This window comes from Papilio xuthus, unplaced genomic scaffold (genome assembly GCF_000836235.2).
Source record: "Papilio xuthus unplaced genomic scaffold, Pxut_1.1 DF824992.1, whole genome shotgun sequence".
Classification (NCBI taxonomy): Eukaryota; Metazoa; Arthropoda; class Insecta; order Lepidoptera; family Papilionidae; genus Papilio; species Papilio xuthus.
In genome coordinates this window covers 4,728,039-4,742,773 of record NW_013533657.1, presented here as the reverse complement: position 1 = coordinate 4,742,773, position 14,735 = coordinate 4,728,039, and the positions used below count along the sequence as shown (strand labels likewise).

Genomic DNA, 14,735 nt, shown 5'->3' with positions numbered 1-14,735 from the left:
ATAAATCTTTTAAATTTACATATTTCTTTAAAAAAGATAGAAACGTACATGAAATATTTCTCCAAAAAAAAATGAAAAGCATAACATATAGCACTATACAAAAAAAACTCTGAATTGTGGTTATTGTATAATAGTGGTCTGGATTACGAAGGATTGTTTATGCGCATGTTTTTCGAGGTTTAACAAGGACACTTGTCATGAGATCAGAGAATACTTATTTTCGTGAAAACAACATAATATTTGACTACCTCGGATAAAAAAAAACTTCGAAGTTCTTACAATCAAATTTAAAACTATTTTCGTTACATTTGTTTGGTCTATAATTAATCAATATATGCATACAAAAATAATTTAAAATGTATTTAATTAAACGAATAAAAAAAACATAGTAAGAGATTTCTTGTTTCAGTCTTCTCTACTTATTCATTGTCTTGTTCTTTTCTCAGGGTCGGCATATCTCGATCAGCTGATATCTTCTTAAGCACTTAATATAAGGATGACTCTACCCTTAATCTCTATCAAGCATCGTTTCTTAATTCAAATAACATCGAACGCATATTTTTCAAACACAATCAATCCATACTTTCTTAACGTCACTCTTCTTCTCTTCTTAATCATTTTTCAAAAAAATATTTTTCGGAATAATATTTTATAATATGTCCATGGAATATGTAGATTTATTGCCACCCTATTCGGCGTGTCGATGCGTTGGCTGGCGTCGGAGTGTCGACGGTCGCCGGTCGCCGCGACGCGTTCCCTCAGTCTAGCTCACCCACTGAGAGGGTTCGCTCGTACAAAAACTATCACCATGGCCCGTGGATTTGCTGCCTTGAGCATCGCCGTGCTACTGACGGCATTCGAATTCGGTATGTTTCTTATTTGACGTTTTTTTTTTGAAAAAAAAATCGGCTACGTTTTTTTTAATTATAGTAATTTTAAAATTTAAATAAAAATTATGTAAATATCTTAATCTGTTTTGTTATTCCAAACTTCTGAACACGTAGCGTCGATAACATAAACAAACTTCAGTTATTTCAGGCTATGTAAAATTTGTATATTTTATGAACATCAATTTCTAGACTTTGTATATTTGGTCTTCAAATTTTACAGTATAATTATTTCAGTTGTTTAATTTAATGAGTCTACAATAAAATTAAGATAGAGATTTATATGTTCTATAAAATATTTCTGTTGTTTTTCATTTACATTTCATTTTAAAAAAATGTACTTAATATAACAGAGCAATAAATAGTATCGTTAATAATAACAGAGAAACAAAGTTAGGTTATCAAATGATGGAATCAAAATAAAATTAAACGACGTAACAAAATACCAATAATAAAAAAATATATCTTTATTTATTCATTGATTCTTACTATAAGTATAAATTAAATAAATTATATTTGAACACATTTAATAAAGTAAAAAAAAATAATCACATTATCGTAACGAAATTGAAAAACAATTATCAGTTAAAGGAAAAAACACTGCTTTGGCAATAATATCCAATTGCCTATGCCAAATTAGGATTTGAATGGGCAACTCTATGACATAGTACTAACATGTAACATGCTAAGATACGAATACTTTTGACCAAAAGAATAATAAAAAAAGAACAATGAAGTCTATTCTGGTTGACTTAAGATTAAAATTCATGGAATCCATTCTAGAAATCCGAAATTGGGTTGATATGTGATAAACGCCGCTGTCAACTTTGATGTTTTTAAAAGTTTAAAAGAGAAGCCCTTACAATAGCGAATAAATATGTCATAAAGAGACGGATGTAGTTTATTTATGAATGCAACTTTATAATAAACTAGCTGTCGCCCGCGACTCCGTTCGCGTGGATATATAAAAAAAATAATTAGTGTAGCCCACCCATCGATCCGTCTAAACATTCGCATTTAAAATATTAGTAAGTTAAATAAAAAGCAGCTCTTCAGTGCATAAATTCGAAAAAAAAGAATAAATAGTATCCTATGTCCTTCTCCTGGCTCTAAGCTACCTCCTCACCAATTATCAGCCATATCGGTAAAGCCGTTCTTGAGTTATAAATAGTGTAACTAACACGACTTTCTTTTATACTCGTATATATATAGTGTTATATATTATAACACTAAAATTGAATCTATTCTATTCCAGACAATTATTTATGATATTTATAATATTACTAGTTTTCTTACAAAGCTCATCTTGTTAGTAACTTTCCAAATTCAAACCAAACCAAAGATGAAACCTAAATAATTCACATTGAGACAATAATAATAAATAATGGATTCATAGTATTGATTTTTGACGATTACGTAAATGATAATTTTTTGTTCAGTATCCAATCCTTTTAGAAGCAAGCAAGAAAAAAAGAAGACTTATTAAATTATCGTTGTTCTACTAACATGTTTATATTTTCTTGTGAACCAGCAGTTTTCTGGAAAAGATCCAGATTTTTACGACTGCGCATTACACGAGTTTGTTGCGTACGAATTCTGTGAACATTGACTATTACCATCTCTTAGACCAGTGGTTCCCAAACTTTATTTGTCTACTGCCCACTTTGAGAATAAATATTTTTTTAGCGCCCCCATATTTTCACATATTTCAAAAGAAGTATAACTTCAAATTAAATTAATTAATTATTGTGACCTATATATGTATATTAACGGAGAATTCTAAACGACACTTTTACTATAACCCGCAATTTGAGACCTAAAGCGCCCACAAGGGGGCGTTATCGCCCACTTTGGGAAAGACTGTCTTAGACTATTCAATGTTTTTACTCTTATATGACCACATACTGTCTCTTGAAAACGTCGGACTTAATTTACATCTATATGTCATTGTTTTCCTATGTTACATGGACTTAATAATTGAATTTTATCCTGACATATCTTAATTCTTAATCTTACTCATAAAATAAATGCTAATGTATCTTCACTGCATGGATTACGCTGTTTAATTTAAAGTAAAGGAGTCAACGGCAATAGCTATTACAAAATAAAATAGTCACAGAATATTTTAGTCTTCGTTCAATGTGGTTTTCTAATTTATTGCCATCGTTTAATTGCTTTTTTCTTCTTCTGAAATCTTTTAAATATACAACCTTTTTATTTATTACCTCCTTGTCGTGTAACATTTCTATTTAATAACCTTATTCCTAATTGAATGTGTTTGTATTGGGTGGGTTTTAACTGTCTCAATTAGAGAAAAACAATCTCGTCTACCACACTGTTCATAAAAAAACTCAAAAAACATGTTTTCCGACAGTGGAAACTCATACTACTGTCAGTTTAATTCCTTTCAACATACGTAATAAGTTATGTCACATGTCACAGAAGGTTGAAACAATTGAATTAATCCTCTTTCTAATTGATGATTCATACATTAATGAAACTGGCTGAATTTAAAACATGAACTTAAGATTAATCATTATAATGAAATGTCGTTATAATTAAAGAGCTTAAAATATTTTGAAACATAACGACTCATAAACATTCAAGCTTGAGGGAAATGGATAGGCAGAGATTACAAAATTCTCTTAAGCACAATCCTTATACAAATTACTCTACAATCATTTTTACTTTTAGACTACTTTAGGTCACCAATCGGTATAAATTGATCTTTCTTTTTCCACTAAAAGATAAAGAACAATACTGTGTTATGTTTAAGAGAAACTTTTAAACAGACTACGTTAAATTATCAATTGACGATAGTAATCATGGTGTACCATCTCTTTACGAGCAAGCCGTGTTACTAACTTGTGAAAATTCCAGTAGTTAAATTTAACTAATCTTGTTACTATTAACCTTTAATTATAGGGGTGTATGTTAAACAAAGTAATTTATATTCACACAGACAGGTGTTATTTATCGTAAACCAAGGTTATTCGTTTACTTCAAGTTCTACGCAGTACGAACAGAACAACAACATGACATCATACTTATAAAATAAATGTCGAAGATAATTGACTATAGCTCTCATAAGATAATCGATATAAATATAGTAAACTAGCTGTCGTCTGTTACTTCGTCCGCGCGGAATAAAAAAAAATCTTAATTAGTAGCCGATGTGTTCTTCCAGACTATGTTCTATATGTATACCAAATTGCATGGAGATCCATACAGTCGTTCTGGACACACCTTCTAACAAACATTCATCCAGACATTCGACTGTCTCTACTAAGCAATGTCACAAGCAAGCATTTTCCTAACCATAATACTAAAATGCTAATGTTTTATTTTGTTGGAAAAATACTAGTGAATATTCTAAGTCCGCTGAACATAGCAAATCTAACAAATTAAAAAAATGCTTTATTTAATTTGACTGTGGGTTTCGACTGCTTTGACTTGTATGGACACATATTGCCATCTCTTACATTCTTTTGGAAAAAATAGAGACTGCAATAGGCGAAAATTTGTGTGAAATTTTAATCTGTATACTGCTGTTTGCCATACGAAAAAGTCGTTTTAAATCCATATCACGGGCCTTGACGTGTAGAAGTAATTTATTTTTTTAAATACCATATAAAACCTATTTGATGTTTTTTATTCGAAACTTAATGGACAGATATTTGCTAATACATGAAAACATTTTTTTTTATTTTTTACTACTTTAAAATTAAAAGAATGCCACATAAAGCATTTGAGAACAATTACCAAGTTTCTAAAGAAAGTTCTTTTGGATGGATAAAATGACAACACTAAAATTATTGCTACATTAATTATAACCCAAATGAAACTCCTACTCAGAACGTCAACATTTTTAATTAAAATTCATGAAACAATTTTCGCGATGACAAAAAAAATAATGGGTCAATTGACTACAAGCATAAAACAGAACAATCGAATCGATTGTACATGCAATGATTCATGAACTGCCACTAAGTACTTACTACAAACGAACACTAAACAACCCATAACAAACAATGGTCGGAATGACACAACCGACCTTGTATCACCTCATCCAAGGCTTCCATTCATTGATGCGACTAACATCCTAACATTACGGAAATTTTTTACATTTAGAAGCACCTAGATAATTTTGCTAAATCTTACTGTCTCATTGTGTCGTAGAGCGTTAGTGGCACTTGACTTGTAATCTGCAGGTCCTGAGTTCGAATCCAGCCATGTACTAATGTGTTTTTCGATTTTCAATTTACATATGTAACATTTATCCGACGTTCTGCAATCTGCACATATCTGCGAAAATATTCAAAGTTATGTGTGAAGTCAACCCGCACAGGGCCAGCGTGGTTAACTATGGGCTTATCACCCCTATCTTAGGGTAGACTCCGAGGCTTAGTGGGGAGCTATCCCACTTAGGCTCGGAGTCATCCCACTAAGGCTTGGAGTCTACTAGTGTTCTGATGATGATGATATTGTATCGTAATGCTTCACTCATTGCAATACTGAGACAATTAGTGATCATTAAGGGTGACCCTTAGTTTATTTATTTAGAAAAATCTACATTAAACAACTGCTGAAATGTTATCACTTTGTATGTGGCATTTAAAGTTGTTTTGTTTTTTCAAATTGTTTAAATTATATGCGAGTTCAAAGAACGATTATAAATTGCAATAACTGTATCAAACATACTCGTAAATAAGGTTATCGATTCTTAGCAATTTCTTACTGTCGATTATACTAACATTGTAACGAATGTTTTTTGTTTACACAAAATAGAATGTTTAATATTTTTAATCTCAATTGAATGAATGATAAAAATTGAAAGTTTTGATTTTAGTAATTTGTTAACGAAGGTGTTGTTTGTAACGGGAAGATGAAAAAATGTTTTTTTTTTACTGATAATTACGCGATAAAGAGCCACTAGAAAAAAAGAAATTTAACAGAACACGCGTGCAATTTACTTAGCTTGAAGTCAAGTAATACTAAGCCATTGTTTTTTTTAAATTTATTAATACAACTAAGGATTTCCATTTCCGAAGCACCTGTACAAAAAAAATTCTCCGGTTTATTTAAGAGAATAAGCGAATTTAAAATATATGTTTCTACATTCGTTTTTGTACATTAAACTTATTTAACTGACTTACACCCTCACCCTTAATCAACTTCAAAAATCACCCTTAACTTAGGGTTGGCTCCGAGCCCCTCGGTGGGGACGTATAGTGAGCTGATGATGATGAACTGACTTACTAACCGTGGGTTTCTGAGACCAAAAACTTCATTTAAATCTCTGTTTTGTCAAAGATAATGAAATATATTAGTCTCAGAAACCCGCAGTAACCAGTACAACTATGTAAATTTGTTCATGAGAAAGAACTTTGCGTTTATAAATATTTACATAGTATTGTTTGATTTTCCACGGTTGAGTAATTGACAAGTTGAATACATAACAATGACTCAAACTTATTCAGTACTATAGTGCTATGTAAAATGGCAAGTATATAAGACATGCTTCCGTTTATACATTGTTTACGAATATTCATATATTATATGTATGTGTGAATATTATGTTATTAGATTTCATGGTTCTGAAGATTAACATATCGAATACTTGATTTACATATCTTCTGTTTTTATCAGAAAGATATTTTAAATTCACGATTAAAACATATTTCATATGTATGTTGGACATATACACATAACATTTTAGAAAAACTACATTAAATAAATTATTTTAACTTTTAATTATTAATGAATTTAATTTGGAAAGAATGCCAAATGTCCTTAAAAACGCTATCAGATTTATCGCATAATTTAAAGATAACAAGATTGATTAAGGATAGTGTTTAAATTATAAATAATTTTACATTCCTATTATGAAGGCTTTTGCAAAATCATTCCAGCATTTTGCAAAATTCTCTATCAGAATTGCAATTTAAAAAGAATGCTCATTTCATCCGCAAAATACTAGGTTTACTAATCAAAAAATCAGTATTTAAAACAAAATATATATATTACAGTACAAATAATAACAAAATGCTTTTATAAAGATCAAGGCTCCTTTTCCTGGACACGTAGTATAGAAACTCAGTCTATTTGCGACTCAAACTTGGGTGTTCCGCTCACCGTCTAAATATACGTACGTACATTGAGCCGATGACATCATCAATCTAGAAGTTTGTCGATACAGTTAGTATACTATCGTGATAATATTAGATATATATGTATTCAGGTGTAGCATAAATACACATTTTATGTGTCACATGACATTGTTACTAAATTAGCATATGTACGCTCTTAAAAGCTTATGTAGTTTGCTTATTTCCGCTGTAAAAAGTAACCAATATTCAAACCATTTAGTTTTTATTGTATTCAAAAATATTTAAATTTTCATATGATCGTACAATTAATGGCAGTTGATAAGGAAAAATGTTAACATTTTAGTAGACCTTAAAAGCTTTAAGGATAACAAAACAGTCCAAGGTCTACTACGTAAGTGTAACATCTTAAAACAATTCTAGATTTGAATTGTAACTTGAGAATCTTGTTACAACAATGGTTAACTGGTACAAACCACATTTAACACGTGTGTGATATTACAATGTAGGGTGACAATAATTTGCTACGCTCTGTTAATTTTAAATTATTTTAAACAACTCGTAACCAAGACTGGTAGGGAGAGCTTGCGGATCATTTAGTGATGTCCTGACTCACCTTTCACGTCTTCCAGTAAACAACTTTTTCAACCAGTAATTAATTTCTAACACACAGTATGTCGTCTGATTGTACTAACACTACCGGGAAAAGGAATTATACCAATCACAATTATTGAAATCAGTCGAGTTCCAGTATCCATCAGTCGATCGAAATGGCGAAGATAATATGTTAATAAAATACGTGTTTATTTTTTTATGTAAAATACAATGTGAAAAATACGACTTATTCTTATTTATGAATATGTCGTCATTGTCTTGTTATTATATTGTATTATTTACTTTTATAATATACTCATCTTTAATGTCAAATGGAAAATAGAAAAAAACATGTGAATTTTTTATCAATAAAACATTAAAAAAATTCACAAATATATAGTTCCATACTTTTTCAGTACAATATGTATAAATCTTACTAATATTATGAATGCAAATGTTTGGATGGATGCATAGAACATAGTCTGAAAGAACACATAGATTACTATTTTTTTTTTATTTCGTGAGTACGGAGTCGCGGGTGACAACCAGTATTATATAATTATAAACATTTTTAAAGGCCACAAAGATATGACTAAAAACATATTTATTAGTCCTGTATGAGCAAAGCTTCTTTACATCTACATACAAAGTATGAGAAGCTGTTGCGTTTGACGTTTATTCAAATTATCAAGTTGGTTTAATTCGTGTTCACAAAGCGAAACGATTCGGTGTAAGGTGACATACACTTGTATAGTATGACTAACATATTCTTAGTTTGGTCAACGGAGGTTAAATTATAATCTTGACATCATTCAAACGAACGTGCCAGGCGAATGTATGACGCAATATTTTGAACACATACAGTTTTGGTACTTGTATAGTGTTGTACTTATGTGGATTGAACTAAGACACCAAATTATGACGACAAATTATGAAAGACATTGCCGAACGAATTTATTAAATAAGATAATGATTATAAATAACAATATATCTGTACTGTCATCAAATTTTTTACGCAATTACTTTTAAAAAAGGAAAGAAAACACTTCTTATTTATTACTTTTTTATTAAATTATTCAAACTTTCGGCCACTTCAACTTCAACAACACCACCGACGCTTTGGTATCAACATCGTCGAAGACGCCGGCGCAACCCGCGCCCCCCGCCCCCTCAAAACGCGCCCTAAGAGCGCAGGCGCGCAGTGAGCGACGGGCCGCGTCCGCGAAATAATACCAGTACCACTCATCCTGATGAAGGGCCCCCGATGGGCTCGAAACTAGTCGGTGCCGCCACCGGACGAATATACGAGAGTGTTTAACCGTGTTTATATATCAGTTTACTTTTTTATTGACAGTAGAGGCTTATAATTTTATTGATATTGATTCAAATTAATTTTATCGGAGTTCTAAGTGCTTTACTAGAAGAAAAATTCCTACAACTAATCATTCAATCTTTCCTCTACAACTTCAATTAATTGAATTAGTCGTTGACTCTATGACACTAATTAGCTACAATTAGGAGTCATTTAAGAAATTAGTAAGCAAGAAAACTGATGGATAATTTTAAAGATCCGTCCTTTGGAATATATTATCAAATAATTTTGTAATTATTATACAAACTATGTTTACAATGAAATAAAACAAAAAACTGTACATTTGACTCTACTTCTAACTTTCCTACAGGTTTCTATTTTACGATGAAATTTTGTAAGAATTTTTGTGCTTTAACTATTAGTATTAACATAATATATTGACGAGTTCCAAATATCTGATTACAGGTTCGTGTTTGAGATGTTACCAGTGTAATTCACAATCGGATCCGACTTGCAAGGATCCATTCTCTGGGAAAAATAAAGTGGTAAGTGTTAAAGACCATGATTATATAAAAACAAATGTACAAATAATAACTATCACAATTTTTTTATTTCCAGGAATGTTCTACCCAGGACTCAGTGAACTACAATCGCGCATATTTGCGTGGCATCTTGCCCAACGAGCTGGTGGATGCTATCGCGGGCGCTCCTAGATACTGCCACAAGATTGTCATGCGTTAGTATTGTTACAACACATTTTAAAACAATTTTCTACTAACGGACCTGTACTATCAGCATCATTGCGCGCAAAGTCAGTTGCGCGCAATATCAGTTGCGCGCCATAGATGTTGCGCGCCAGTTACGCTAGTGGATAACGAGCGTTTCTTTCCTTTCATTAATAAAATTTCCACGTTTATCGTATTATTTTAGTTATACTTTATTTTATTTGCATAAAAATATCTCGATTTCCTCTTTGCATAGTTAAGTTCATTTATAATAAAAAGTTGAATTACGTTAGTGCTTCATTGAAATTCGTTGTCAATAAAATGTATTTTTGGTTTTACAGAGAATGGCGCAACTATTCGAACTTGCTTGGACGCCAACCCTACCGACTTGAACCAGACTTGCCGTGCTCTTGAAAATGCTTCGAAATTGTCACCCATGGACCAGTCAAAGCAAGTCAAGCATTGTCAAGTTTGTGACAAGGATGACTGCAATGGAGCTGGATCTATCGCTCTCTCATTCCCACTGGCCGCTTTAGCGCTTATCGCTTCGTATCTCTTTTACAAACAATAATAAGAAATTAAAATAACAATGCCATTGGTACGCTTTGCAACGCACCAACTGCTTTACGCAAATGCTAAAATTATTTGGTGTGCCAAAATATGAAATACCTTTTTAACTAGAACCGTCCAATATCATTGTTATTTTATGCTTTGTTATTTTTAGACATAACAAATATATTTAAGATTAATATTTTAATTCATTAGAAGACAGTTGTACGTAATGTTTTTCGCAAACAATCAAATACCAAAATGATATTTAACATATTATATTTTAATTATTGTACCAAGTTTAAAGTTTTTAATTTACATATTTTTAATATTGACAAGATGGAAAGTTATTTAAAAAAAATGTTGTTCTTTAAATATAAAATTTAATGTTGTATATTGTTGTATTAGCTTTGCTTTACAAAATTAATGCCTTGATACTTTCTGTTTTGCATAATGTGTAAAGAAAATATTTAAAAAGCATTTATGTATATAAGTAGAATTTGACCGTCCTTTTAAGATGAACGTATTTTAATAAAAATCAATAAAACATTGCTTATTATGTTTCATTTTAACACCATTTTATTTTTAATAAGTCACATTTCATAAAAAGATGTTTTAATTAATTAGCAGCATTTTAATGCCTCAGCTACATATATCTAGCTAGCTCTATACGCTTTATGACAACTGTGACAATTTTAATATTTACCTAAATATATTTAATACCATATATTAGATACTTTAAATCGTGTTAAATTAAAGGGAGAAAAATAAATAAAGATAAATGAACCTTTCATCATCTAAAGCAGATTTAGTTTGCATTTTTTCAACTACATCAGACCTCTTTTGTGAGACAATCATATAGAATTCCTTGTTACAACAACTGTTCTACAACAAACTCAAACTATCTAACGTACAGGCATTTCTTACGTCTACTTTTTAATTAAATAAAAGAAAGAAGTATTAAAAATATCTTTTTAACTTTATACGCTTACTAGCTGTCGCCTGCGACTCCGTGCGCCTAAATAAAAGAATCTTAATAAGTAGCGTAATGTGTTCTTCCAGACTATGTTCTACATCTATGCCAAATTTCAGCGAGTTCCATGCAGCCGTTCTGGAGATAACTTTTAATAAACATCCATTCATATACCTAACATTCGCATTTATAATATTTGTCAGTAAGATTGATTTTAGTTCAAAATCTGTCATAATAAATCTTCTCAATATTCTGCTCGTCAGGACGATAAGTGATATAAAGAGTGCCAGAGATAGGTTAAGGCGCGTCGAGGTGACCACCCTGGGCGCTGGACAGAAAGCGACGCCACTGGTCTGCGAACTACAGCGTCACATATCCCTGCTGGTCCACAGCGCTAATAGACCTAATCCTTTACTGGACATGAATAAATTACAATACAATATTACTTAATTAACTGTGTATTGTCTATGTGCATACTGAATTCACGGCCCACAAATATCTGCGATTCGCGCTAACGATTGCATACATTTAGGGTCGTACGAGCGTGATGTATTTATTGGTAACAATCGTAATATGATCGTATAAAATATTACCGCTGACGCCAAGTCAACGTGGACAGTAACGACACTCATAGCACGATGAATAGGTTCGTGTTAGTTTTCGCGGTGTTCACCGTTTCTGTGGCATATTTGAAACTCGCTGAATCATCAGGTGATAATCAATTAGAATTCCCTTTTAACAAACTTTGTTTATTAGTATTTTAAGAATTTTATCATTCAGTTGTTAGAATGCCTACTATTTTCTATAAGAAAGAGTTGTCAGGGAAAGTGGATATGGTTGAGTAATGTAATTTCCTTTTCATAAAGGCAACATAGCATTATTCTGTTCATTGTTACATCTGTCCATTAAACGTAGACAGCGCAATGAAAACCTTATTATAAATGTCTGTGGGCACCGATCTAAATTTTCAAACATCTAAAAATAATTCAATTAATATTTGAATAGGCGACTTAGATTTACACAAAGTCGAAGTACCCGATGAAATAGATGAGGATAGAGAAGACGTGGATAAAGTTGCATCTGCGCAAGGGAATGCAAAGGCTATGAACAACTTTAACATGGGTAGACCTCACCCGCAAGTTTCAGTCCAACAGAACACAAGACCTGCACAAATTGTGATAGACGTGGTGGAATGTTTCGTCTGTACTGATTGTCCAAAGTTATACGAGAATACAACAACGAAATTATGTCCACACACACTCGATGTTACAAGAGAGAAAAGATGTGTAATGTATGCAGAGAGATATAAACGTAAGTAAAGAAATTCATACCCAAATTTTATTCACTTATTGCCACATTCTGTGTTTTATTACTAAAACTGGGCTAAAGTGTACCCTAAGTGACCATTCACGATTACTGGGCTCGGTAAATACATTTCCTCAGAAAATTACATTCTTCATTCTCTACAATTCGATTGAAGGCCACTTTTAGACAAACTTTCCTTAATTTAAAACTCTTTCGTTCTTCTGTACAATGTATCTCTTTGTAGTAGTTTCTACAGTTTTGTATAACTATTATAATTTAAGTTGAATCTTAAGAGATTAATAGCTGGAAGTTTTAAAACAATATAAAGGAAAGTTTACTTTCTGGTATAGACATGAAGAGATCGTGGTACATTCGTGGCTGTGCTTCCGAGAGAGGTTCATGTGAAGACATCAGGAAAGCTCACGAGGGACATGGAGATATTGTTCAATTATTACATTGTCATGAATGTTTCGGTAATAAATGTAACACCAACAGCGGTTTCCGATCCATTTCTGATATAACTTTAGCCCTGTTCACTATTATTGTAAGTCCTATTGCTGTTAAATATACTGTTTCTTAAATATTAACAGACTGCAGTTGAAAACAACTAAAACACTCACGTATATTCGTCCGGTGGCGGCACCGATTATTTTCGAGCCCTTCGGGGGCCCTTCATCAGGCTGAATGGGGAATCATTGGGGTGAGTGGACGAATATACGTGAGTGTTAGAGCCGTTTTTATATAAGTTTATTATAATGTCTTACCAAAGTTTGAATAATTTAAACTGCAGTTGTTTCAAACTCAAAGTATAAAAAAATTTAACTATGTGTTAAATTTTAGTGGCATGCCTCCAACGGACTTTGATACAATGTTAAAGAAAGCAAGTCTCGTTAGTTACCTCATAGTTTACTTTAAAATGTTGTTTTAAAATAAAGCGATTTGTACAATGAAATTTTCGATGTTTTAATTTAGGCCACATTTTTTTAAGAGATTTACAAGAATTGGATATCTACTCAGTCCATCGATTCTTCTATATCTTGTTTTTTTTTCGTAAGAATCATTTTTAAAATTCTAAACGACTTATCACTTCGTCTCTAACACAAAAAGAATTGGCATTTGATACGAGTATGATTAAAAAACTGTAAACGTTAGTAACTGTCCAAAATTTATAGACGCTTGCCAACTAATGCCATCTGGTTACTTCAAGAATCTGAAAGTGGTCCAAACTAGCTGCCCTCATATACTCGATAACATCAAGTGTTTTCCATCTGTAAATTTGGATTAAAGAGAGTGCTTTGCACTACGTAACTTTTTTTAGAGTATTTGAATCCAATTTAGTTTTAATATGTATATAACGTTATTGACCTCTTCCGTCCGAATTACTTCATCGCTTGGGTTACAAAACCGGAATGCTACTTTCTCTTTCTAACTGTATGGCGATTGGCGATAAAAGGTTTGGCGTGCACAAACTTAAATACTTGGGTTACTTGAACTTAAAGGTATACGATAGTAAGCGAATGAATTTTCTGTTTTGTTTGGACCATAAAATGATAAAAAGTACTTTTTAAAGTCAGAGTGGTCTTGATAAACAATTCTTTTGATAGAAAAGTTTTGACAAACTCTCGAGGCAAATGTGTTATACTATTACGTGTTCGATTGAGGTCATCATAGCTTTTGTGAAGGAAGCATCTGCAAAATATGACATACTACCCACGTTTAGATTTACACCGTGACGATAATTTCCTTTAACCTTGCAAATAATTGCATGAAAAACTTCAGTGTTCTAAAAATTCAAACGAACTCATTCCTTTTATTTGAAAATTATTTTTCTCAGACATAATAACAGTGATCATTTCAAGTAGGTTACATCGCTGCTTGATGACTTAAATGGCTTATCGTGCTAACGGCGACATCACTTCGAACAAAAAAACACCTTGTTTACTTGCTTACCTTGATGCTGATTCATCGTCCGTGAAGGTTGTCAATTTATATAACACAAGCACTACATTATTTATAACTATGTTATTTAGAGCGTCGGTGGCTCAGGAGTCTAGCCCTTGACTTGCAATGTGCACGTCCTGGGTTCGAATCCTGCCTTGTACCAATGTGTCCGACGTTCTTACGGTGGAGGAAAACATCGTGATGCAACCTGCACATATCTGAGAAGAAATTCAAATATATGTGTGAAGTTAACCAACCCGCACTTGGCCAGCGTGGTTTGGCTATGGCCTAGTTACCCCTAACTTATAGCCTAGGCTCCGCGCCCCTTGCTGGGGACGTGTA

General features: G+C 32.2%; 2 protein-coding genes across 2 annotated transcripts; both read left to right on the top strand.

Moving 5' to 3' along the window:
- The first annotated feature begins 799 nt into the window (after nucleotides 1-799).
- On the top strand, nucleotides 800-10,723 carry atilla. The gene is given in 4 exon segments (NM_001311872.1): nucleotides 800-866; nucleotides 9,366-9,445; nucleotides 9,519-9,636; nucleotides 9,967-10,723. Coding segments are annotated over 4 exon segments (486 nt in total). The 5' UTR covers nucleotides 800-808; the 3' UTR covers nucleotides 10,197-10,723.
- Nucleotides 10,724-11,741: 1,018 nt separating this feature from the next.
- Nucleotides 11,742-13,416, top strand: LOC106126627 (uncharacterized). The gene is made up of 3 exons (XM_013324369.1): nucleotides 11,742-11,858; nucleotides 12,153-12,458; nucleotides 12,803-13,416. The coding sequence occupies exons 1-3, from the start codon at nucleotides 11,786-11,788 to the stop codon at nucleotides 13,030-13,032; spliced, it is 609 nt and encodes a 202-aa protein (XP_013179823.1). The 5' UTR covers nucleotides 11,742-11,785; the 3' UTR covers nucleotides 13,033-13,416.
- The last annotated feature ends 1,319 nt before the right edge of the window (nucleotides 13,417-14,735 follow it).

Excerpts from the sequence above, each read along its gene's own strand:
- LOC106126627 (XM_013324369.1), top strand. The coding sequence starts at position 11,786 with ATGAATAGGTTCGTGTTAGTTTTCGCGGTGTTCACCGTTTCTGTGGCA. Across the intron at positions 11,859-12,152 it reads GAAACTCGCTGAATCATCAG|GCGACTTAGATTTACACAAA; the intron begins GTGATAATCAAT and ends ATATTTGAATAG. Across the intron at positions 12,459-12,802 it reads GTATGCAGAGAGATATAAAC|ACATGAAGAGATCGTGGTAC; the intron begins GTAAGTAAAGAA and ends TTTCTGGTATAG.